The 27,827-nt window shown below is 38.3% G+C and overlaps 1 protein-coding gene across 1 annotated transcript in view; it reads right to left on the bottom strand.

Annotated features, from left to right (window-relative positions):
* Nucleotides 1-477: 477 nt before the first annotated feature.
* NUP133 (nucleoporin 133) overlaps nt 478-27,827 on the bottom strand; it is a 54,384-nt gene continuing 27,034 nt past the window's right edge. Inside the window, exons 16-25 of the mRNA XM_065589977.1 lie at nt 24,483-24,582; nt 20,284-20,535; nt 18,810-18,943; nt 17,406-17,564; nt 12,695-12,830; nt 10,954-11,072; nt 9,313-9,393; nt 5,217-5,281; nt 1,779-1,867; nt 478-734 (exon numbers count right to left, since the gene is read on the bottom strand). Coding sequence (XP_065446049.1) covers nt 598-734; nt 1,779-1,867; nt 5,217-5,281; nt 9,313-9,393; nt 10,954-11,072; nt 12,695-12,830; nt 17,406-17,564; nt 18,810-18,943; nt 20,284-20,535; nt 24,483-24,582 — 1,272 coding nt within the window. The 3' untranslated portion in view covers nt 478-597. The remainder of the gene's footprint in view (nt 735-1,778; nt 1,868-5,216; nt 5,282-9,312; nt 9,394-10,953; nt 11,073-12,694; nt 12,831-17,405; nt 17,565-18,809; nt 18,944-20,283; nt 20,536-24,482; nt 24,583-27,827) is intronic.

Here is a 27,827-nt window from a genome sequence, read left to right as displayed (position 1 = left end):
TTTCCTTTTCTGTAAATGGGGACTACTTACCTATCCATGTATTGCATGGATCTCTTCAGATGAAAGGTGTTGTATCAATGCAAAGTTTTATACCAAAAGCCTAATTTCTAAGCAGAGTGCCTTACACAAGCATGGCTTTCATTTCTTAATCCAAAAAGCTATATATTCGCCATCATTTAACATTTATTGTATTTTTTCCAATATATACTCCCGGGGTGAAATCCTGGCCCCATGAAGTCAATGGCAAAACTCTCATGGTTTTCAATGGGGCCAGGATTTCACCCAGGTGTATGTGCCTCCAGTGTTGAGACTTCCTGCACACGAGACAAAAGTACAGAACAAATGTGAAACCAAAAGAGGCACAGAAAATGAAAATCAGCCATACATTTACAGCCAATCGGGAGAGAAAGTGAGTTTCCCAGAGAGAAATTAAGAGACTTAGCAATATTGTAAAGACTGTTAATTTCAAAAGCCAAACACATTACTGTATAAACTTTATTACAAAGGTTTAACGAAGTACATACAGAATGTAAAAAAGTATACACTGCTTTAATTCAGTTCTTTAGAAATTTCTACTTTCAAAAATGTTAAAAGTCATCATGCTTGTCCTTGAACATAGTGTTCATAGTTTGCCTTTAGCACAAATTCAAAATAAGGATTGGATTTCAAGTTGCCAAGTTCATCTGCTTGCAACAAGTCCTTCACCTCCGGTAAATATTCACTGAGCTGAACTCCTACAACACAAATAAACGTGCATTATAGAAACTGTAAGATACTTAGATAGGATGCTTGATGCCAATGGAAACATCTGTACCTGCATTTCAGTTCCTGAATCATTTGTTTGCAGTTGTAAAGACTGTTCTAATTCTATTCCATCTACTGTGTCATGCAGTGCAACAACTCTATAAAGTGTTCTGTAAAACTGAGTTCATTGTTTAAAGATTATTATATTCCCCTCCTCAATTTGACCATTTTCATATTCTATATTTTAATAGTTATGTAAACTCCACAAAGTGCCTGTTTAACAAATAAAAAAGTATGATGAATCATACTTTTGATCAATTAAAATGGACTTAGTCCAAATGACAGGATACTGCAGCCCTTAAAAAAGGTCAAGAATCAGATAGGTTTAAAAATGCAACATAAAACTGTTCTGAAGAAATGCACTTCCATATTTATAACCTTCAAGCTTCTCTCATTTGACAATATAGCTTTTTAAAATTGTGATTATAGTTAAGGTTGAGTTACTATTCTAATCTCTTTTAGTTGCTTATAAAATTTCATCCAAAAAATTCCTTTTGAGTTGTGATGTTGCTTGATTGGTCTGAACACAAGGCTTTTTGTCAGTTTTTTAAAAGTGTGAGTTAAAACAATTAAGCCATTCTGAATTATAGTCCTGGTGTCTTTAAATTCCTCCTGTCCCATAGGGGATTTTCACACTGGAGGCTGAGTTACGTTGTATAATAATGAGTTACTAAAAAAAAAACAAAAAAAAAAAAACACTCCACTATTTTCCTGCAAAACAGATGTAATTTGGAGGCTCCGAGAGAGAGAACTTGCATATTTTGTCACCTCCCTAACAATACATAAAGCTAGAGTAGGGTACTACATGGTCACATTTTTATCTAATGAATTACTGATGCAATTTTTTTTGCTTCTTTTACATCTTTCTTGTTCTACTTTTTATAGATAAAAGCTGTTTATTTTGTTAAGTATGTTTTAAAACAAGGATGACATACAATAATTTGAGAAAGTATTTTTTACATATAACAACTTACTTTCTTTCAATAACTTTTGTAGTATTTTCACAAATATACTGTCTTTAGATGCTTCAATTGGATCATCTTTACCTTCTGAACTGGACCAACTGCAATTCAGAAAGTATAAATTATAAGTTGTAAAGTTGATTAAAAACTTGATTAAATATGAGAACAGGATAATTAAAAACCTGATACTAAAACAATACATTTTCTTGGCGTATAACTGTATTCTGTGTGCATTTCTACAGTTGAAAGCTAGTGTTCGTTGTATCCTGAACGGATTATCTTTTTAATATTTCAGAGGAAAATTTTATTAAAATTGTGGCATTACAAGACAATCTAATAAAGCAGATAATAGGAATGCCTCCCTACTGATGAAACTGTAACAGCGGAAAAAAGTTATTTGCTTCAATTAGAGAACTCAGAATCAATTACACACATGGGTCTAAATAAGCTAGTTTAAACAATTATTTTAATTATTCCACAATCACTATTCTGACAAGAGTTTTATGTAAAAAGACATAAAGACCCTCCCACCTCACAGAGTCCTAGAGCTCAAGCTCCAGCCCGAGCCTGAACATCTACACTGCAATTAAACAGTACCTTAGCCTGTGAGCCTGAGCCAGCTGGCATGAGCCAGCTGCAGGTTTTTAATTGCAGTGTAGATATACCCATTATTTCAGTCCTAAAATGGACATAATTACCTTGTGTGGGAAATGGATGGTTTGGTCAGTTCTCGGCCATGTCTCCAAATAGGTACACTAACAACAACAAAAAGTAGCATCTGGGGAGAAACCGCTGTTCCAGTGAGATCAGTGGCAAAACTCTCATTGACTTCAACAGGGTCAGGATTTCACCCGTGGTTTTATTGGGGAGAAAAAATTCAAAGTTCCCTGTTACCCTTCTTTCCCCCTATCTTCACTCCTTCTACAGACATATGAGTGGTGAAGAGAATGAGAGAAACAGTCTAGCACTCTGTTAGGATGTTGCTAAGCATGCTTAGCGAGTCTCGGTGTTGTACCAAAGAATCCAGTCACCATATATAGTAATCAAGTTAGGGAATGTAACAAGCTTCACCCCTAAAAGCAGGTGTTGTGGAATGCCTAATGTAGCACTTTGCAGATGCTAGAGAATGGTCACTACCTCCCTTGGAACAGGGATTAGCCTCCTTGGCTGCAGAACCTCAGGGAACTGGGAACCAAATCTGGAAATTATACGTAAACTATCTAAACACTATTCCACCCAAACTGGTTTGAATACAGATTAGCTAGCCAATGTGGATGAGAGCCATGTTTAAAATTTGTTCTAGCAGAGTTTAAATACCATTTCTAAACTCTGTTCTTGGCCCAGCATGGACAAGGCCTAAAAACTTGTTAGGCTGTAATTGTGAAGGCTTTAATCAGGGGTAATTTAATAAGGAGTGGGGAAGGTTACTAATCAGAAATAACTATGTTGCCTGCATATTCCCACTTGTAGGATAAATGCTCCCTGGCCATGCAAGCTTGGAGTTTTCTGGAAATCCCTGTTCTTTGGAACCTCCCCTTTAAGTGGGAGTGGCTCCAACTGCTCTTCAGCTCCTTTTGACTGCCAAAGGTGCAGTGGGCATGGAATATGCTCTTTCCTCACTGGTTATTTTTAAATATATAGAGATATACCTATCTCATAGAACTGGAAGGGACCTTGAAAGGTCATCGAGTCCAGCCCCCTGCCTTCACTAGCAGGACCAAGTACTGATTTTGCCCCAGATCCCTAAGTGGCCCCCTCAAGGATTGAACTCACAACCCTGGGTTTATCAGGCCAATGCTCAAACTACTGAGCTATCCCTCCCCCCTTTTTTTCCTTCTGTCCTTTTGGAGCGGGGGTGGGGTATGACCATAGTTCAAAAATCTGACTGACTAGCATTTGAAAACTAGAAGGAAAGGGTGCCTACGTGTCATGGGCATTATCTAGAGCAGTCAAGTATCAGAGGGGTAGCCGTGTTAGTCTGGATCTGTAAAAAGCAACAGAGAGTCCTGTGGCACCTTTAAGACTAACAGATGTATTGGAGCATAAGCTTTCGTGGGTGAATACCCACTTCGTCAGACGCATGTCACATGCGTCTGACAAAGTGGGTGTTCACCCACGAAAGCTTATGCTCCAATACATCTAGAGTAGAGACTCAACTTTTCCAGACTACTGTACCCCTTTCAGGAGGCTGATTTGTCATGTCTACCCCAAGTTTCACCTCACTTAAACTACTCGCTTACAAAAATCAGACAGTAAAATACAAAAGTGTCACAGCAACTATTACTGAAAAATTGCTGCCTCTCTCATTTTTACCATATAATTAAAAAATAAATCGATCGGAATATAAATCTTGTACTTACACTGAAATGTATAGTATATAGAGCAATCTAAACAAGTCATTGTATGAAAATTCAATTTGTACTGTTTTCAGTAGTGCTTTTTATGTAGCTTGTATAAAACTAGGCAAATATGTAGATGAGTTGATGAGCCCCCTAGAAGACCTCTGTGTACCCCCATGGATAGGAGTACCCCTGGTTGAGATCCACTCATCTACAGATCTGTGAAGAGCAGGAGGGTTGCCTCAAACACTGGTGATGAGGGAAACTCTTCAGATCCAGTTGATTAAGTCTAGTAAGGTGAGTCCAGCACTGACTTTGGTGATCAGTCGAAGGGGCTCTATAGCTAGCTAAAACAATATTTAGGTCCCTGGTCTCTTCCAGTACCAATGATCCTGTTTTGTTGACTACAAAGTGAGGAACAGCTTACCAAAGTGTTTGGGTCCAACATCGCAGAACCAAGGTCCTTGGAACTGTCTAACTCAACTAAGTCCAGAACTGAACATCCAGCACTGCTGGCTCTAGGGAATAAGTTGTCAAAGTAGTTCTGTGCCCAGCATAAGTGACATGAAAGTCTCCAGCAGTAGCGTCAATGGACAATACTCTAGAACAGTGTTTCTCTACCTTATACCAAGGACCACCTTGCTGTCTTCCTAAACTGTGACCGGTCATTGAGAAACACTGCTCTAGAAGATTCCAAGCTTGGGATCTGCTTATTCCACAAGTGGAAATATGCTGTTAGCCTCAAAGAAGAAAATCCAGTTTCATAGCCAGTCATCTCTCTCTCCCATTAAAGGGCAAAAGAAAATTCAAGAAACCACATAGTTGCATTTTAATTCCCTAAATGTTTAAAGTATTTGTAGAATAGCTAGAAGATTTAATGGATAAACTATTACAGAAATAGCTTTGTAATTGATACCTCTCCCCTCCCTCTAAAAACACACATTGTTCTGGACAGACTTTTCAGAATCTATATTAAACATACATACATACCATTTGAACATTCAATCTGATATTAGACGCTGGAGATTAGTACAAACATTTACAATTAAGAAAAATCAATGCTATGAATAGAGAAAATTGTACACGTCATGTATGTTCAGTTATGACCTACCTGTCTCTTTGGAGAGCTTTACAAAGAATTTTAAGTTTAAGATCATTTACATCCACTTCTTCCTCCTTCAATTTAAAAAGAAAAGGAAAATTAATATTAGCTGCTGTTTAAAAAAAAAAAAAAAAAAAAAGACAAAGGTTTTTTTCTGACCACCACATCACATCCAGAACCCAGAGTTGACTTGGATGCTTTCTTTACTCTTATTTACAAAAGAATAATTGATATTGGTAACAAGTACATAGGAACCTGTTTGTCTACTTCATTGCAGAGAGGCTGTACCGTCTAGTGGTCAAAGCAGCAGAACATCTCTCAAAACCCTCAAAGCAAAACTGCCTAGTTTTGTTACCACTTCAACACTTGGGACAGGTACCTGAAATGAAGCCCAGTTATGACTTGGGGTGGAAACAGTGAAAAATGCAGTAATTTCACATGGTTTTGACACAAAAACCTACTAAAACTTGGTATTTGTCCAAATTTCAGTCAGTCATTTGGTTCATTTGATTCACAAATGCAGGGGCTGCAAGCTTCACATAGCCTCTGAATTCTGTTCAGCTCTGCTTACTGTAGATAAGCAATAACCTCCCTGTGCCTCACTTTACTGATCTATTTCACAGGAGTTTTGAGACTTAGTTCTTTGAAATCTTCAGATAAAACAGTACTGCATAAGCACAATGCAGTATGAGAGAAAGTAAGCATTGTAATATGTATGTATGTTTCTATGCAGCTGTGTTATACCCTTGCATTGTCAAGCCATCTAACTGGCCAATATATTATCATTTGACCCTGAGTAATTTTGCACTACTGCCCTAGTATCAGGACAATTGTTAGCACCAAATCTGAGAGGCTTGCAAAGGGTAAATAATCTTGTCTTCTAAAACAGAAAAGAATCAACAGGAGAGAAAAGATTGAAACTTACTCTACATTCAATGCAACATTTAGGGCACAATTTCTTGTTCTACTTTTTTTGTATGCTTGCACACATTACAAAGAACAAAACTTGTGGGAAAGTCAGCAAAAATGGTGCAAAATAAAAGCAAATACAAACAGGTCCTCTAGTTAAGAAGCCAACCAGCACAGCCCAAGCAATAGAAGAGTGTGATGTGAACATAAGTAGGGCCTAAGAGATAAACCAACAGTGACTAGCAGAGGTAGGTCTTAATAAATATAGAAAAAATCAATTACAGCATTATGGTAAGGCTGCCATGTTTTTCAACTGCCACCCATTTGTGGGAAAGACCTGTTTCAGGAAACCACAAATTACTGCATTTTGGTTGAGATACAGTTACTAGATGAAAAAGATGAAAGATCTCGGTGCTCATATGTCAGAGAGTTAAGGATGGTTTCACCTACTTAAACCTATTTGAGAAAGTAGTAATAGCTAATAAGACCTAAAAGCATCTGATAGAAATTAGAAATAAAAAAATAAAAATAAAAACCTTCTGAAAATATCAGTCCCATGTTTGAGCTACTGAAAAGGGAGCATTACCTACGGTTTTCAAACTTTTTGAGCTGAACCCCCTCCCGCCACAAGTTATAATTTTTGGTTACGCCTCCCCCCAACCCAGGCTGGGTGGTCTGCTAAGGTGAGTCAGGGGATGGAGGTAGCACTCCCTCCCTGAGCCCTGCTATGCGGGGCTGGCCCAAGCCGCCTGGCATCACCGCCACCCCCCCAATGTTACTCTGCATCCCACAGTTTGAACACCTCTAGAAGCTGTTGCTAAATGGAAGGCAGAAATTGGGGGGCACGCCTCCCATGCATGGCCTCTGCCTGTCTCAGATGGGGGTAGGTTAGACTACATTATTTGGAAAGGGGTATGCAGCCTAAAAAGTTTGAAAAGCACTGCTCTAAAGTAATGCCTTGGAAAAATGCCCTTTGATGTTTAAAGACATCTGAGAAGACAGAGTGGGAAATGACTTTAGTTTTGACTTGCAAAGCCAAAAAGTTTAAGATAATGTCTCTCATAAAGGGGTTACCCATTGGCACTCTGGCAGCCATGAAGGCCTTGGCTATTAGGGAAAAGTAAGTCTGTGAAGGAGGGGAGAATCACTTGTCTGAGTGCAACTCCTATTTTAGGACAACAAGGGCTGACCTGGCTCAGACTTCAACCATTAAAGGCTGTTTCTCTCCATCTGCAGCTGAGGCTATGAACTTCTCTAACCCCATATCTATCTCTATCTATATTTTAAAATCCATGTTAGCTAATCTGTTTGAAAAACGTACTGTGCCCAGGGCCAGTTGTCTTACATGCTAGCTAGGTGTTCACAATGACCAGATAACTATCACGTGTTAAAATACAGTTTACTATCTACATTAGGGTTTTTAAATGTGTTAGCTAACATGTCTTTAAAATACACCTTTATCGTAGTGCAGACAGACCTCTAGCACAGATATTAAGAGGCCTGGCATGAGACCTTCCTGCTCAGATAATGATGCTTCACCACAAAAGGCCATTTGTTTTCCCATTAGCCTTCTTGGGCATCTCAGCTATTTAATCCCTCCCAGGAGAAACTGAGAAATCTAGGTTGAGGGAATTCTGGAAGCAAGAGTGTGAGCAAAATCCTTGTGCTCTTAGCTTTTTGCCAGTTAGATAAGAGTGTCACTGGGACAGCTAACAAGAGCAATTAGGCAACCCATGTCTAGCCTCAAAATTCTGCAGTTTCTCTTGTCAATCATGCATCTCCATGGGTGATACAGATGAAATCCTAAGTTCGGCTGACCTTGTCCACTCAGAAATTTTAGTTTAATTTATGCTTTCCCATTTGTAGTGTATATTCTTACTCAGACATCTAAGTTTCTCTAATTTAACTGAAAGATTCTTTTAAATCTTATTTTCTTAAAATGACACTATATTACTATTTTCATAAAGGATGGTGGGAACTTGGAAAAAGGCAATGACAAATGAAAGAAGAGTAGCAACTAAGTCCAGTAACCCCATTTGCTGCTATTCTCTCCCAAAGTAATGTTATTATTTACACTTAGTTCTTATATAGCAGTCAAATCAGGGTATGTGTGTTAAGCAACATTTTTCTGTTTAAAGTGGAAGAAAACTAATTCTGGGTCTATCAATACAATACACTGTCGCAAACATTAACATTTTTCTCCTCCTCCAGTACATACAATAATGTGTAATAAAAGCACAAAATACAAGCAAATATTTTCTACATAAAACTTATGCACAAATAAGAATTACTTAAGAGGTATTACAAAAAGGAACTTTAACAAGGAAAAGACCATAATTTAAGGTTTAAATCATCTAAATTTAATAACTATGTGATCAACAAAGTTATTGTTGGGCAACACAATGGCCTTATTGTAGCACTATCATACAGTAGATTCAAGCTGGAGCCTTTTCCCTCCAGACTAGGAAGAGCTGGGAACATCAGAGATGATTCTCCCCATTCCAAGAAGAAGCACAGAAATGCTTTCCAGCACTTCTGTAGCAACCTTTCCTAGATACTTCAGAAATAACACTGCTCTGAAGTGACATGGCTTTTATTTTTGGTTGAAGAATGCTGCTCAGGAGTGATGGTCCTGGAGAGCTGATTTTTGGCATTGCCAAAAGTAATTGTCAGCAAACAGGGAATAAGAGTGTGCAAGGAGAAATGATGACCTCTCAAAGATACAAGCTTAAGACAGCAAGCTTTATGCCCTAAATAGTACTATCATGATGATAAAAACCACAGACGTAGGCCAAAGTAGTCTTGTCAATTTGAGGAGGCATGGCAGATTCATTTTGGATTATTTATTGGCACACAGATAAACTGATAATAGTGGACAAGTGAGTATTGTTTTCCTAAAACTGATGGACACCTCCGCCCCCTTCTTGTTTGGTGACAAACTCTAGACTGGCAAGGTTCTCAATATAACACAGATGGCCTACCCTGTTGCAGTTTACAAGGGTAAGTGTTACTTAGTTACTTTGACCTACACCACATTTGACATTATATCTCCAAAGATTGACAAACTAGAAAAGGTCACTTCCATTGGTGGGCACCAGGGGCCAGTATGTAACCCTCAAGTTACAGTAATAACACCAGCTCAGAGAAGTTAAAATATACTTCCTCTGATTCTGAGAAAATCCAACCGTTTTCCTACCTCATCAATATATTCCAGCAGGTCCAATGCTTTCTTGAAGTCATACTCATTAGCTCTTCTGTTCTCATCACATATGTACAGCTATGGTATGAAAAGATTAAGTACAGAATTATTTTTAGCTTGCAAACTGATGTAAACTGATATTGTGAAGAACTCTGTGGGAAGACCACCACGTATTTTCCACTTATGTGACCTTTTCATTGAAATATGTATTGATTTGGCTGCAAGTATTTTTATGGTAAGGAATACAGTCAAGGTTTTAGACTAGCATTCCACCCACATGACAATGGTCTGTGGAAAGACTATATTGGATATAAGGCTGCTATAGTACAGGTTTCAAATTTAAATGCCGTTTAAGGCTGCAACATTCCTAGCCTATTGTAGCCAGAGCTCAGCTCCACAAATAAAACGAGCTCACAGCAATATAAAAATGCATGCACTATCGTTCGTTTCCTGAAAACAGACATGCTTGCGATCAAAATTCAAAATCAACCTTTTCCATCTAAAACTGCAGACACATATTTTGCCAATTCACCCTTTAATATAGAGTTTCCATACAGGAAACCCTCAATCCGGATTTTAAATTGAAATTTAAGATTAAGACAATATATTTTGTTCCCAGCCCCTGATTTTCACTTCCTGGTTGTAAACAGTGACTAAGAACACTGATCTGATGGTAGCAGGAACTTATTAGAGGAAAACTGGACAGCTGACAGTGTCCCAACTGCTTGAAAAAGGATTGTGTGATATCTCCTCCTCTCCCTCTTCCCCCTAACTAGCCTACTTTAAGGTGTGGGTAGAGGACTCAGAACCTGCTGACTACTAGGGCAAGTCCAAGAAGATAGAGGGACAGTAATGACAGAATGTGCAACTTGCTGCTTCTTTTGTAGAGGCTGTACAGAGAGCAATGAATACCAGAAAAGACATCACTGATAGGTTCTGGTTTCTTTTGATGGTGACTGTAGCAACATGTTGCCACCATGCATTCCTCTATTACTTTCTGCACACATCAGTGGGTGGTAAAAGAGAAGCAGATGAAAAGAGCATGCTATCTAAAGGACATAGGAACTGGTAAGGCAATTTGTGATTGTAGCTACTACTGCAAAAAGAAGTGAGGGAAAAGGAGAGAAAGTCAGCTCTGTCAGATTTTTGGCTGGATTTTCTGTAGGGGATCAAAGACTTTCTCTTGGCTCTCAGTGCAGCTGGTCATCAAAATCCCTCCTTCCTGGTTGCAGCCCTCCCCCCTCTTCCACTTTGCAACATCCCTGTCTTCCAAAGGGTGGCAAGTTCTGGGTCCCTTCTGCCTCTTAAGCCAGACTCCAAGTTATCATGTATCCACACAGTGCCCCAATACAACAGCTCAGCTCTTGATGCTGTTCTGATTTGCTCCATGCATCATGGTAGTGCACATGTTCAACCAGGAAGCTAAAGCAGGAACTGGAAGCAATACCTTGAAGTTTAATCATAAGCCATAATGGAGGCTTAAGTATAAATAACCAATTCATATTTTACAACTGAGTGTGGGATGGAAAATCATCCTTTAAATAACAAGAAGACAATTCAATTCTGATCTTCTCACCAATTCTGTGGAAAATAGCAGCACATAGGTAAACTTTAGCTAAGAAAAGTTGAGGTACATACATCGATAAGCTGAGGTGCAGTCAATACAGGCATGACACTGAGGTTCATCTGTTTATCAGCCAGCAGTTGTTCAGGTAAGGTCTCCTGATGTAACAGAAAACGCTCCTGTTCTGATATTTCTTGCATTTAGTTAGGGGGAAGAATATTTCACATTATTATTTATATTGTGATCATTAAACATACAAATAAATTCTGACTGGTCACAAAACTATTCAGGTTTACAAAGTTATTTGTCTTAAAGAGTGTGTTTATTTAGGTTTTTTAAAATTATTTGTATTACAGAAGCACACAGACTCCCCAACTGAGACTGGGGCCCTGATGTCCTAGACACTGTACAGAGGCAGTTCTTGTTCTGAAGGGAGTACAGTCTAAATAGCCAAGACAAAGATTGGAGAAAGGACAGCTTATCCTTATTTTACATAGAGAGATTATGTGACTAGCCTACGGTCACATAGGCAGTCTCTGGCAAAACCGGGAACTCAAGCCAGATCTCCTGAGTTCCTAACTCTTCACCACAAGACCATTCTCTCTCATTCATTTGAGGCTCTCGTCATTACGTTTCAAAGGCGTTTCTTCACATCAGCTATATGTTTCCAGAGTGGCTGCTTCCCCAATGTGAAAAATATGACTTTTTAACTTCAAAATTTGATGCTGCCAGTTTATTTTATTTAAAAAGTTTATGTAGGAGATTAAACATATTAAAAGCTGAAGAACACAGTTTCAAAAAGTCTGCTTAGTTACCATTAATATCCTTTGTAATTTTCAGTATTATTTCACTTGGGGTTGTACAGATTACTGTTCACCTCCCTACAAAATCTGAATGAGGAGCTTTATACGTCCCCAGTCTGAGTATTTTAATTAAGAATGAAAGTTAAAATGACAATAGTGTTGATATTCAGTGAACTGTCATTAAGTTTAAAAACACAGATAATAACAGGAAAGGGATGATTCAAGAACAGCCATAAATAGGTACTAAAACAAATAATCAAAATACTATTGTATTAGGGATTGTGTGAAGTATGTTGTAATGTTCCCCCTGGTCGGCAATATTACAGCAGCTACTCCAAACAAATCTTTCATGAGCTTTTCCACAATCTGGTAGTAAAGATGCAGCAATAGTTACTATCACTGGAAAGGTATATTACACTTTGAAAACTGGGGCAAGGTTGCAGGACCTGTATAGCCACTTGGAGAGGGGACAGGTGCTCTCAGCCTCCTTGTGTTTTGAATTAAAGCGTTATGAAACCATTTCCTTACCACAAAAAATGAAGTGACATATTTAAAAAAAAAAAATTGACAACCCAAGTTAACAGTACACATGCTTAGACTTTCACATTGCAAATATACTAATAAAGGAAAACTGGAAGGCTTTTAAAGCTGCCAAGGCTTTCTCCTCCAAGTAGATGAGGGCATGTAGCACCATGTAACCTCAACTCCAAAGGCAGTCAGCACCATACACCATCCAAGAAATGATCAGAGGTGGTTTTGAGTATTTGTTTTTTTAAATTGCAGTAGTTTTATTAACCTATTTACCAGAGTAGCCAATAGTGCCTTTTAAAAAATAACTATACACCCTTGAACTAGGGTCCAAATTTTCCAGTGACACTAGACAACACTGATGGTGAAAACTTCCAAAGGCCCAGCACTAAGGATTTAACTTTACCATATGTAACACTAACAAGATTCTGATTAAAGAAATCCATTATCTTGCTGTTCTCTTTGCTCTGCTCTTATTTCTTACCTTCTATTTTTTCGTGCAATAAGTCCTCTGAAAAGTCAGATGCCAATGCAGCTAGTTTACTCAAGCCAAGAAGAGTTTTCTTTTTTGCAAAATATCTGGTCTCCACATTTGCCAAAGCCTGCAGCGTTCTGTGAGCCTAAAGTTAAGAAGGGTATTAGAAATAACATCGAAGGCACAGGGAGAAAGAGAATAGACGGACTCCTTTAGAACTAAACCCTTATGGCTATTTTTTCTTTAAACCCCCTCCCTCCAAGATTTTATAGGCTATAACTCTCCAAAAAAAGAGTCGCACACTTGGAAACTGAAGTTCTGCATTTTGCTGTTTAGGACATGTGGCAAAAAGACTTCAATATTGATGCAAAAGTGATATTAATAAAATTACTGTAACTTAATTTTTTTAAGTTGTTACAAACTTGTCTGCGTCTTTTAATACATATAGCTAAACGAATGTTATTGCAAAGATGATTGGAAATGTAATAATACATATGTTTAGCTAGTTAAGTTACAAAGTGTTAAAGCTAATCAGAGAAATTCCAAAGATTTCTGCTTCTATCTTCTAACAAGCAAATTACATGCAGACAAAACGTAAGCATTCACGTTTTAGGAAAATAACATGCTTGTGAAAGAAATGCAGGGTGTGTGTTATCCGATCAATTAATCTTGGTAAAGTGGGCGTTACTAACCCCATCCTCTTGCAAGAAAACCTGCTTGTGTTCTTAAAAACTTTAGCAAAAAATATATGATGTTGGAAATATTTTAAACTTTTGTTTATTTCTTAATGCTGAAATGACAAACACCTTTGTGAAATGCAGACTTGCAAATGTTAGCTAAATGCAATAGTCCTAATATAGCTCCTGATGTCATTGCTGTGTAAACAGTTAAATGCTTTACGTACCAACATGAAATGTAATGACTTTGCTAAACTAGTGTAAGAAGACATTTAAGTATAGACTATTTATATTAATGAGGAATTAATTAATTAGCAGCAGTGCAGAAGCAAACCCTCATCCAATGCAGGAAGACAAGAAAATCACAGTTCCAAAAACTGTCATATGGAATCAATAAATTAAGCTGAAGACTTCTGAAAGTTATTTAATTTTAAAATACTGTTTTGAGAACTAAAAAGATCTCTTTTAGAAGTGTTTGGACTTTTTGAAAACGATTTCATTTCCTATCAAACTAATAAAATTGAAAGAATATCTCAGAACAGACATTACAGATCTAGAATGGACTGATTAAAAAGAGAAATTCTCTCTTTTTCAAAGCTAGTTATCTGATGGTTTCCTGTTAAAAGAACAAAGGCAATTAAAGAAATGTTGCATATTCATTAAACAGACTGCATATTTCAGGAGCTGAAAGGGTCATCTAGGCCAACCCCAAAGGCATGAAGCCAATGAAAAGACAGCAACTGACTCGAATCTAAACAAGCCTGAAAGTGATGCGTTTTCCTATAATTTCATGAAAACAGGAAGGAAAAGGATATAAAAACTCAGAAGTGAGCACATCCCCCCCACCCCCCACAACCTGTGTTATCCTGCTCAACAGACCCTCGGTTACACAGCACTCTATAAACAAGCTGCCACAGACAGATAAGAAAAAAAACAGAGAAGACTCAAGAAGAAACCAAACTATGGAAAACCTCCCAAAGACTTCAACGTGGATTGATGAGAGGAATTTAACTAATAAACTGCCAAGGGATTAGATTTAAAACTCTTGTAATGATTTTGTTGGAATATCAAAATGCTGAAATGCTGAACGGCTAACAGTTTCTCCTGTTAATCACCAAGTGCTTAGACCACGTATTCCTGGAAAGGAAACAGGGACTAAATATTGGTAAACCGATTAATAGTGGAATGTAACCAGATTTAAGATTCTTAATATTTGTAATTAGCCTGTTTTAAAGGCAGCTCCTTAAATAGCTTCTTCTAAGTAACTAATTTAAGTATCTTCTTCAATTTCATAGAATTTAGTTAAGATTACTTATTTTGCCCAACAATAAACTGTTTGGTTATCTATAATAATTAGACAGGCTTCATTTGCCCTTAAATTATTTTGCCCATAAATTTTGGCACTCTGTACCTCAAAGCAGCACCCTGGAACCCCCATATTCACTACTGTCATATAGTTATGATACATTTTGTACAAACTATGCCTTGTGAGGGATCATTTTAAACGTCTTGATCTGTTGAACATTAATATCCTGTTGGATTGTATTTGCTATACTTGTAAGTGAGGTTATGAAGTTTTGCTATGTGAGCGTTACTGAAAAATGTTGTTAGGTTGGGAACACCCACCACAAGCCTTTCAGGTACAACAATGGAGTAGCCAGATGTGCTGATGGTCCACTGAAGGAAATCCACTCTCCTAACGACCATCTCAGAGAGTGCACATATACAGTGGAGATTGCTTCACCCACGTCATAGCAAAAGATCTTTCCAGCAAGCTGGAAGAAACTATAAAGAGGAGAAGTGACATCATGACTTGGCCTCACTTCCCTTACAACTCAACACCTGGAAACATGTCTGGAGGATCAAGATTTTGAACTGGGGAGAGTGGTCCCAGGCTGGAAGAGAGTTTCAGCCTGTGTATTGAAGATCTGTGACCTGTTTGTACCATCTATCAGGGTGAGACACTGTTTGATTCAAATCCTGTCTAGTCTATAGAACTCAGATTGTGAATTTACTTTTATTTCTTAGATAATCAACTTTGATCTCTATACTTACTACTTATAATTACTTAAAATCTATCTTTCTGTAGTTAATCAATCTGTTTTATATTTTACCTAAAACAGTGTGTTTTGGTTGAAGAGCTGGGAATACTCAGCTCAGTTTACTAGTGTGTGTCCTCTCCACATAGAGGGAGGGGCAGACTGAGTAATGAACTTACAATGGTCAGGCTTCTGACCAGGGCAAGACAATACAGTTCGGTAATGCAAGTCTGGGGAGCTGGGGGGGAATTGGCTGGAGCCTCTCTACTGTTGGTTCATAAGTGGCTGGGAGAAGCATTCATGTAACTCAGTTAGGTGTGTCCCTGCCTGTGAATGTCTGTATAAGTACTGTACCTGCCAGAGGTTTGGAGCTTGCCAACAGATCATAGTATAAGAGGCAGCCCACGTTGGTGGGACAGAGGGCTCAGTGGTTCCACAGTCCAGGTTGCACTCCGGGAACCCCGTCACATGCATAAACAGTTTTAAGTATCTAAGATACTAAAACTGAGTTCACAAATTTCTTCTCAACTTATCAAGAGAAAAGCGCCCCCCAGCGGTGGTTCACTCTCAAGGGCGTAATCACTGTTAAAAGCTCTCCACAGAGAGACATACAGAAGCGATTACAAACGGAAGTTTATTATTTGTGGTCAATCATTTGTGTTGTTTAGTTTAATGCTTTCTTTAATAATAAAATAGCCAGGGTGAATAGTTATGATTATTTTGCTTGGTCTTGATCACAGTGTTCCCCTAAGGTATGTAAATAAAACCTCTGACTAAACAGTGGCCTGAGTTGGCAGAAAGATAAATAATTAGTAAGAGCTGGCCTACCATTTTTCTTGTTTCTCTAAATATTTTTTAGTAATTTCTAAAATAGAATTACCTGGCATCCAACAATTATACCTACCCCGTTTCAGCCCACAGAGATAAGACAGATCTTTATTCCTAAACCAATGTCCAACAATTTAAATGTGTGTTTCATTGTTAGTCAAGAAAAATTGTCACATGATTAAAGGATCAAGTAAGCAGATGAATTGCTACTTTACACACTAAAGCACTGACTTTATTCAAATAAGCACAAATACCAGATCAGAATGAGCTTAAAGGGGCAGTTTGACATGCAGACTGATTCACTTGTTACTTCAAGAATGTTTACTTAGCTAGAAACTGAAATTTATGTACAGTTCTGAGGTAACAAATGAATCCTTGCCTATACATCTGGTATGTCAGACATGGGAGGGGAAAAATTCTGGTATGAAAATATATTAATTCAGAAATTAGTCTGACACTTTCAGTTCTTTTCTGGGTTCCTTGCTCCTCTATTCACTATGCTTTACTTTGAAAAGAAAAGTTTCAGTCCATGTGAATAGGACATCAGTTGTATTTTCCAAAAAATATTAACGTCTTATGTTAATGTTTTACCCAGAGAAAAACAAAGTAATTTAACTCCCACTGCTACTTTACGATATATAAAAAAAGTTGGAAAGGATGATTTAAAAACAAAAACAAACACACACAACAGATTTACCACGTTTTAAAGGAGTGGTCCCCAACCTTTTTCGTCTGGCGGGTGCCAGATGACGAGCCACGGAGGACCGTGGCGGCGGACGAGCATCCACCGAAATGCTGCCGATAAGCAGCAAGGTCTCGGCGGCATTTCAGCAGATGCTTGTCCGCCGGCCAATACGCGGGCGCACTTAGACGCCCTGGTGCCCGTGGGCACCGTGTTGGGGACCCCTGTTTTAAAGCATCAAGAATGTCAACTTTGGGTTTCCCTGATTTTGCTGGAAGACTTATTGAGGGCGTTAGGAAATATTCATTGTGAACGCTTTTACTTTAATTGAAGGTGGGAAGGGTGTTGTTATAATAAAAGCTTTCTTGATCCAAAATATTAGTCAGTGACATCAAAGGGTCGTGACTAGTACACCCTTACACTTGTATGTATATTCAACAAATTGTTAGTTTTAAAACAAACGTTTCAGTTAATTTTATATGAAGAAATCCTACCTTTTCCAGATCTTGACTATTGATTTCATGTAACCAACTGAGATGCTCATGAGCTTGCAAGAAACTGGCCAGCTGTCCATGCTGAGCAATAGGCTGAGATAACAGCTTTCCTCGCTTTCCTTTTTCTAAGTACCAACGAAACAGGAAATCTGAAAAATTCTAAAGATTACAGGAGATGAATACATGTTAAAAACTGATGTCAGTTTTTGTGTCCAATTTAGTTTCAACACAAATGCTATACAGACCACAGGTAGTTAGGACATGGATTTACCTGCTCAACAAAACCAGAGGGAAAAGTGTTTAACAAAATGCTAGTGAAAAAGCTAGTGTTTTGATCAAAAATATAAGTGTCTATGGAAGAGGATCTACACCATTCTCTACATATTTTAATCTATAAGCAACTCAATATTTTGGTCTCAAAAGGAACATTGTTAGTATGAACTTCAGTTGTTACAGATTACATCTTTGCTCTTTACTCTTGGAAAGTTCATTGCCATCAATAAGCAATCTGAGTAGGCAGGGAAAGTAGAATATTAGTTTGGAAGTCTGCCATAGGGATCTGAGTGGAGAATTTTGCCCCTTGTTATGAATTATTCTCACATGCAGAATCACTGTCCATAAAATGCATTCAAGACTGTGATCTATTAATTCTCAAATTTCAACAAACTGTGTACACACTGCTTACGATTACCACACACAGAGTTTTACTATATTTTGACCAAATTATTTCTAACTCAACAGTTATAATAAAAAACAAAAGGATTCTTTTGTTTATATCTTTTTGGTGTGATATATAAAACCACCATAAAGAATCATCTTTTTATAAGGCTTTAAATTAGATGCATGATTGTGGAAGTCTCACACACACACTTGCAAAGACAGAAGACTCCAGAACACTACAAGTCACTTTACCTTGTGCATGTACTTGCAAGACTTAGAAATAGATTAGGATTGAACATATGTTACGTAGTACAGGTGAGTCAAACAATTTAAAACATTTTACTTTATTGCCAAAATGACACAGAAGAAAACGACTAAAGAAGATAGAAAAAAAAAGTTAAAAATTGTTAGTAGTAACTAAACTGACTACTGAATCGCCAGTTTAAATTCATATCCTGAAGCTAACAGAATATCAGAAGAGGGATATCACCCGCTAAACAAGTTAAAATCCCATTTCTAGATACAAATCTTTTTGTTCAGCAAGATTCATTTTACTTTTGTACCACTTAGAATGGAGAATCAAAAGAGTAGGAAAAGAATTTTTTAAATATAAAAATGACCTAAGATATCAAAGTCTATTAACTGGATTTTGAAAGCCTAAAATTACCATCAGTGTTTTGTTGGCAATGATTTATATCCGATCTTACTGCAGAACAATGTCTAAACGAGTGAGAAAAAAGTTACCTGATCTGCAAACTGCGTCATATAACGTTGTAGTCTGGCCTGATTATCAGTCTGCTCACACATTTGTACCAAGATATCAAAGTCACAATACTTCTCTGCTAAAGCAGCTGCCAACTGATACTGTCCTAGGGAAACTAGGGAACCCAAAAGAGAAACAAGTCAATCAAACACACTCTTTGTCTGCAAGAGGATGCATGCTGTCTTGGATCACAATAATAAAAATAATTCAAAATCCCTGCAATAGAAAAATAGTTGTATATCAAGTATGCATTCATTTGTGCTTTCAAACCACAACTGATGTGCGTGCTTATGTAAACATGCATACACGTATAATATATACAGTAAACAGCACGATAAATCCAGGGAGATTTTCAGAGCCACACAGGCTTGTTAGGCACCCAGCTACCTCTGAAAGTAAGCACACCACTCCCATTTGCACCTTTGAAATTCTTTGCTTTCATAAATATTTACAGTTCATAATCAGGCATCACCAAAAGTAAGAAAGTAACAAGACAAAGACATTTTGTCAATGTAGAAATCAATTATAAGGATTACTAGATTTATATACACAATATGTTATTGGTCACTTCTATTTTGATCCAAGTAAAGTCAAGAGAAATGAGATTCAAGGGCCATCAGTGTGCTGCTAAGGAAATTAAAGCTTTAAACTGAATACAATGCTACAGAGCTTGTATATATTTACACACTAACAGAATATATGTATGTTAGTATAAAAAGACTAACACATGCAATTTCTTTACTTAACAAAGACTTCCCTAATTATAATATTAAAAGCTCATGGATTTAATATTCAACTGTTCTATTAATTTAATTCATTTTAAGCCTAAAAAAACATCAGGTTCATAAACTTACCAAATATTGTGCTACCTATTATAAGTGAGCACTGTTTCCAAGATTACATTATTAAACCCAAAATATTTTGGCTACATCAATGACAAGTTAAGCTAGGATTATTAAAATCATATATAATCAACATTATACAATTAATATTTATGCTGTTAGATGAATGTACCACTTGATAAATATTCAAACAGATCTATGGCTAAGTAGCAACAAAGTAGACTTACTTAGAAATATATTTTAAAGCTATTTTCATCCAACACTGTCAAGTCATATCAAGTTCCTGGCATCAGGCTATGCAATAAGTAATTGGAAAGAATGCACTGATTTTACAATTCAGGAAGGAGACTTCTGTCTGCTACATAGGTTTGATTTAGGATCACCACAACAAGAATTCCATTTTCGTCAATCTATTTCTATAGCTAAATTCCCCATTAAATAGTACAAACAAACCAACAACTAATACGCTGCACAGAAATGTCATTTTACTCTAGATATGGAACATTAATTTTTTTTTTTTACTTTCTGTATTTGCTTGGATCCAAACATTCCATGCATTATTTCCTAGATGAATGGTTAATCCTTACACTAAAGAAAAGAGATCATCACTTACGAAGAGGAGACAAAAGTTCCGATCTTTTCTGAATATATTCCATTTCTAGATTATTGTATCTATCTTGATCAGCAGGCCGGTCCACAGATTTAAGCTGAGAAACAAAGCCATCTAGAAAGCAATCTAGCAGCGCCACCAACTGTTCAGCCACAATGCTACGGAGGTTACTGTCCACTTGAGGATAAACAACTTTCAGAATAATTCCATGCTGACGTATTATTGCTGTTCGTATGCCAGCTGGACCACTAGATGCTTGGAAAGACAAAAAAATAGTCAACATTAAAAAAATTAGATTCTATAATTAGCTTGTGACTTTATATATTATGATAGTATGAAGGGAGCACAATTATAGGCATTAAAGAGACAGATACACCACCATATGCAAAAGATATCTAAAAGATTGTAGTGTTTCTCACATTTTCAGTGTTTACTTTGTGCTTCTGTCAGTGCCTGCATGTGCACTGGAAAAGCATGAGAAGTTATCACACTGGTACAGTGCTCCAGGAACCCACATGTACACAATTCCCCAGAGGGTGTTTAAAGGGAACAAAACAAAAGTGGAGCTGCTGCTGTCTTAGTTCAGCTGGCTGCTGCTTTTTCGCTATTTTTCATTGGTATAAATGGTATAATTTCTGAAGTTCTATATTAAATTTTTTTTAAAGTATACACAATGTAAAGATCCCACAGGAGCAAAAGTAAATAAGAAAGCAGTGGCAGAAAAGATGTTCCTCCCCTCTCTGTGATCCCTAGACAGAACTAAGCAGTAGGGAAGTAGTGTACACACATGAGCTAGGGAGGGAGCTTTTTCTTGGGACATTTCCATAGAGCTAGGGGAATACAACAGGATCCAGCTAACGCCTCTTGAGAACTATCCAAAGGTCAACAAATAGCAGGGGGAGTCCATCCACAGATCCAGAAGGAAAGTGAATGAGGAACCTTTTGCCCCTCAGTTCTCGTCAATAAAGCAGGAATGTACTGGAAGGCCAGAGCAGATGGAACAGGAGGTGCATAAGCTTCTGTGACAAGCAGCTAGGAACCTATTTGAGTGGAAGAGGGCCTGGGAGCTGGAAATGTCTTATTTAGAGCTGTGATGGCTACGTACACCGCGGTTGGTGTGACTCAAATACCACTGGGGAAACAGAAAATATGGAGAAAAAAATATAAAGAACACCTGAAACACTCAGTATAGAATGCACGTATCACATTGCAAATTTCAAATCTGAATTTGTCAGCGACCCAGAAAAAAGTTGCAATGAAATTAGCTATTTCTTTAAATATTCCCATTTTTCTTTTATATTATTAATACTAAGCATTAATTCTATCCTTCCCATTTTATCCACAGGTTAACTCTGAGCCCCTAACTTCTTATGCCATACGTACAATAAAAACCAAGTACAACTAAAGCAATTTTTCTTTTAAGTAATCAACCAATTTACATACCATAAATATAGACTGACATGCTAACACTGACACATACTAAAATTGTAACTGATTACAAGAGATTTGATGAGCAGTAGGAAAAAAGATTTATTTCAATCCAATCAATAAAAAAATGAAAAGTTTATATTGGGATTTTTTTGGATCTGTTTTATTTTAACAATTTAATTTTAAAAAGTATAAAGATCAGAAAATATTCTGAGATCCTTGTTATGAGGCACTGCAAACAGCTCTAACTACTACAGGACAGTGGTTGTCAAGTTTTAGTCTACCAAACTGTTTGTCACAAGGTTCTGCATGCATCAACATAGCGCTCTCCAACACACAGAGGCCTTAACCCGCAAATTATTTCCCAGAGTTACTATTCATGCCACTGCTAATTCAGCTGCACTGATGGGTTCCCTGACAAACAAGTCTTCAGTGGTTTCCAGAGATTTTAACCTGTGCCAAGTAAACACTTCCACTGGAGACACAGCAAATATACATGAGAACAGAATCAAACTAACAAGTGACTTAGAGATCAGAGCAGCAGAGGTTGCAAGAGTGAGGAGAATAAATGTTATGTCCTCTCCCATAGCATAGAACTTTAATAGTAACAACATTCATCACATTAAAACGAGTATTTTCATCTCGTCTTCCTCCTCCTCCTCTTCCTCTTCCTCCTCCTCCCATTGCTTCCCCCCCTTGTTCCCTCTGGAGACCTGCTTTGCTGACTGACCTAGTAAGGGAAACTGGGGAAGATGATCTAGGTCATTTGCAGGAAGAGTGTGAGTAGATCCTAGAGCAGTGCCAGAATGCCCAACAAAGCCAGGGTGGTAAGCCAAATGGATAGAGCTGGGTAGGTGCTGAGGCTCAAAGGTGACATTTGCCAAGGAACAAGTTGAGGGAGGAGATCTGAACATCTGGAGAAGGGTCCTTGCTTGATGCTATCAAGAAAGAAGAGTATATTTGTCCTACAGGTGGTTATGACCTCTCTCTAATGAGATGGAGAATATTGGTGTTGAAGGCTTGATTCTTTTTGATAACGGGAAAGTCAGTGCTGATAGCACTGGTAACCAAGCTGGTGCTGGTGGCTCAACGTCTGTAGTTGAACTATCTGCTGGTACTGTTGAAGATTTTTGTATCAGTATTGGGTCTGGTACCAAGGTTCTTGGTGACAAGGAGTCATTGCCAGTAATGAGTTTTGGTGTTGGGAGTGGACCTGATTTTGCTTGGAGCTGGGTGGAGAAAAGAATCTGCTCATGCTAGGCAGTCTGAACTGATTAGACTTTTCGGGTCAGTTAACAAGAGTCAGAAAACCCATGACTTTGTTTTGTTTTTTTTGTTCTTTCTGGGAAGGAGGGCTGCCACATTGAGCCATCCTTAGCAAGTAGCTCAGATCTGCCCTGCCTTGATGTGGTATAAGTGATACAGGGCTTTGGCACCAAGCGTGCAGCCAGTGCTGAAATTGGTTTGGAGTGTCGAGAGGAGCTGAAAGGATTGATGCCCTTTTCTTGATACAGGTAATGGGAGTATCCCACCCCAAGGGGTGCTGAAGGATGGGTATCCCTGGGAAGAGCATCCCTTTTTGGAGTTTGTGAAGCATTTTCAGAATCTTGTGGACTGCTTCAACAGGTAGAATTTTAACTAACTATCTACGGAGAAGTGGTTCTGACGGAGAAGGACCTGCATACAGAGCAATGATCCAGGACATGGCTGTGGGCCAACCAAGAGTTACCTACCATGCCCAACCAGTTAGCAGACTGAGTCCATTATCTGATGGGCATGGCTCGAAGCCAGATGGTTGGTCTTAGCCATTAAGCAGGGAGAGATCTCAGTTCATAGTAGTCAGAAGAAAAAAAATTAATATATTAAAATAACAGAACACTTAATGGACTGCCAACAGGACAAAAATATCACCTTAAGAACTAACTAGACTAGCTACCTTAATTATCAGTTTAGAAGAAAAGGCACTATGAGGCAGAGTGCAGCAGACACCACAGAGATAAGTCTTCCTACCAGGGATGGGAAGTGGAACAGAGGTGATCAAAGCCAATCTCATCTATATATGCCTTTGGACATGGGGTCACCATGACATGCAGGACAGACAACGCCAATGCATCCTGCTGTTCGGAAGATTTTGATTTTGATTACATGAAGCACACGCATACCATAAGAGGGGTCCACATGGACAAAAGCTGGAAGAAAAACTTTAAAATGTTTACATTACAAAACTTGTTCTGACAAGTTTTCACAGCATTGCATCCTCAAGTAGCAAAGCACAAACACTTAAAGCAGCAAAGTGGGCAACTGTCAGGTTTCTTTTTACTCTTGACAGGGAGCCCTGAACACTATCTGCTTGTGTTAAACAGAGCAAGATTAAAGTTTATGCTTCATTCGAAAGTTACACAAAAAAATCATGATCTTGTCCGCTGGAATCAGGACACCCTAAAAACAAAAATTAGTCCTGCCTCCCAACTTTTGGCACCTTTGTTTTGTAGCCAGATTCTCAGTATCCAGTGCAACAAGCTTAAAGGAATATCATCAGTAATGGAGAAACCAACCATTCATCAACAAACTAAACCATTAGGTTCTACTATCCATATGGATATCTACATACAAGGTTAGAATAGCGCATAACAGCACTGTCCAGTTTAATATTCACAGTTCGAGCTAACACAAAGACTTCAGAGGATACGGTCAAATGTTCTGAAACACATGAAGAGTATTTGTTAATGTTTTAAAACTGATATTAATTTGCCTAACATTTTCACTATTCTCACCTGTCCATGGAACATATTCAGGTTCTCTTTCCGGGAGCTCTCCTGTTTTATATAAAGAGGCTCTAGACTGGCGATACTGGCTGGCAGCTTGTAGCATATCCTGCACAACATTAAATGGACACCTTAAAATCTGGTCAATTTCCCAAACTTGCCACATCTTCGCTTTCAATCACGTTTTTCCTGTGTCAATATTTTTTCACCCTCTACTGCTGCATGCAACTCACAAACAGCAGGAGAGTATGCAGAGGCCTAGCAAGAGCATTAATGTACATGCCCAGGAGCTGTAAGTTCTCTACTATGCACATATGTTATCAATAGTCTCCCCCAGGCTGCTAGCCATCCTGCTACTTTTAAGGTTCCCATGAAGAGTAGTTCAAGAAGGAAAGTCACCATGTACCCTCATCCCACCCCAGTACTTCAGCTGTCTTCTGAGCTCAGAGGATGTGGCCAACTATCCACCCCCTGTCTAATACTGGTCTTTCTCCCTGCTCCTGTGCACTGCTGCAGTTCATGGCAATCACTTCATCATCTCCTTCCTGCTAAAGGGATGAGAAGTAAAGGTGGCAATCCCCCCCCCAAGGCTCCCACTTCCATGCTGGCTTCCAGAGACTATTAAGGGTTCCACCAGGAAATGGAGCCCCCCCCCCCCCCCCCATTACTATTTTACACTAATTTCAGTGCTTCCCAGCTCTGTGAAGGGGTTCGTCTCGCCACCTTGAGGTCTATGGAGGCATCCAAACTCCTTCAGACCCATTAAAAGATCTGGTGGTGATCGTGAGCCTAAGTGCATCTCCTTCCACCTTTCTTCTGGATCCATTGTAAGGTAAAGAGGGGTGGTTAAAACCAACATGACCTTGCTTTTCATTACTTTCCTTTCTGCCTCCCTGCAGTAGTTTGGGAAAGGAGACTTTCCAAGCTCCACATACTGAAACAGCAACACTTCATGACTTGCTGTTACTGTTAAGCAGACTCTTAAAATGCCTGGAGAAATATGTGCATTATAAGCTCTTCCAGAACAGTGCCTGAGTGTGTGATATCATGTTCTTGTTCATGAGACCAGGAAGAAGTGAAACTGACCAATACAGAGGTACACCTTTATACAAAACTCTGTCAAATGGGCAAACGGGGGGGGGCAAAAAACAAATCAGGAAAAATGTTTGAGCTCTAGTAATTGGGCAGGACAGATGTAGTGGAACAAAAGGGAACTGAGACTGAATCAGATCATCAGGACCATCATAACAAAGAGAACAAATCCCAGATTAGACTCCTGGGACTTAACAGGGAGAAAGAAGGCAAAAGTGGGCGATTTGACACGTTTCTGGGGTCAGTGCCTCTGATTTTCTGGGACTTGAGTTGCCTAAACACTTGGTTTCTGCCAGAATTCTGAGAGAAATTGTCTCTCAAGATAATATTCTCATACCCAAAATCACATATAGTTCACTACAGTTGTGTTACTCTGTTCTGACAATATCTTGGAATGTGATTCTATATTTCTGGAATATACCCATGCCAGCCTAGAAAGTTCAGTAAGCTTTTATCTAGCATGACACTTCTAGGAGTGGAGACGAAAAGTCATAATTAAACAGATGATGGACATTAACTTCATGTAAAGTAGTCAGAATGAGGCATGCCTTGTGTTGGCATTGCTGGAATGATTAAATGTGGATTAAGTTGTTTTGGATATTTTCCCTTTTTTGTGATACTGCCATTAACAAGGTCATATTCAGTAAGTGTTTTGTCTCTCTTGTCAAGAGAGAGATACTACTATATTTGTATAGACTAGTACTGAATGTATACGGAGTGTGACAGGCAACTGATGAGTTTTATTTTTCCCGTTTGTGAATTTCCCTACGTATTTCCTTTTTTACACTGTGCTTGGATACTGCAAGGAAGACGAGGCACCTAACGGATCCTTTGTAAAACTTGTTTTGTGCACTTTCATATTAATTAATAGGTAGTTCTTCTATTTGGCCAACTTGTCTATGAGAACTACCCATGTTACTGTACTGAGCAGTAGTCAAGGATTTCCCATGACTGAATCCAGCACCACAGATAATTCCTGTACTATACCTGAAACCATCTAACTCTACCAATTTCACTTCTTTTAATATTAGTAGTACTCATTTATTATTAAACAACTAATACATATATTCCATGGTTTTTGTTCAGCCAAGAAATGCAAATTACTGTTTTCTGTATTTTTCACCCTCTCTCTCCACTCTGCCCTTCCAATATTTGGGCTGGCTGAAGTAAAAGCCTTGTTGAAAAGGGTTCCATATATGGCACTGGGTTTTGTTTTGTTTTCTTAACTCTTGCAGCTTATTAATTTCTACTACAGACTGAGCAGGTCCAGAAGTTTACATGATTCTATTAGTAATATCCATATAATAAAATCCTACATTACACATTGTTTATTAGTACCTTGATATTCTTGCACATGGCATTTGATATTTAAATAGCCTACATAAAGGACAAAAATAAAATTAGATTTGCGAAGTCAAAGTATTTCTTGAAGTTTCCTATCCAGATGTGCCTTCTTTATTGAATTTGTTTTCAACATTGCAAGGTCCTTTTTCTTATTAATCAGGTGGGAAAACTGACATATAATTACTTCACTTAGGAAAGAAAAATCAAATGCAAAATTACAAAATGGATACTAACGGGTAAGGAGGATAGCACTGCTGAAAAGGATCTGGGGGTTAATAGCAGATCACAAATTCAGTATGACTCAACAATGTAATGTAGTTGCAAAAAAGGCTAATCTAATTTGAGGTATATTGACAGAGTGTTGTATATAGGACACAGAAGGTAATTGTCCTGCTCTATCCAGCCCTTGTGGTGCTCAGCACTGGCCTCAGCTGGAGTATTGTGGCCAGTTCTGGGCACCACTCTTCAGGGAAGATGTGGACAAATTTAGGAGAGCCCAGAGGAGAGCAACAAAAATGATAAAAGGTTTAGAAAACCTGACCTATGAAGAAATGTTAACAGTCTTCAAATACACCTCTACCCAGATATAACACGACCCGATATAACATGAATTCGGATATAACGCGGTAAAGCAGCGCTCCAGGGGAGGGGAGGGGGCGGGACTGTGCACTCCGGTGGATCAAAGCAAGTTCGATATAAAGCGGTTTCACCTATAATGTGGTAAGATTTTTTGGCTCCCGAGGACAGCGTTATATCAGGGTAGAGGTGTATGTTAAGGGCCGTTATAAATGACAGATCAATTGTTCTCCATGTTCACTGAAGGTAGGCCAAGAAGTAATGGGCTTAATCTGCAACAAGGGAGATTTAGGTTAGATATTAGCAAAAACTTTCCAACTATAAGGGTAGTTAAGTTCTGGA

This window comes from Chrysemys picta, chromosome 3 (genome assembly GCF_011386835.1).
Source record: "Chrysemys picta bellii isolate R12L10 chromosome 3, ASM1138683v2, whole genome shotgun sequence".
Taxonomy (NCBI): domain Eukaryota; kingdom Metazoa; phylum Chordata; order Testudines; family Emydidae; genus Chrysemys; species Chrysemys picta.
This window is presented reverse-complemented; position numbering and strand designations above follow the sequence as displayed.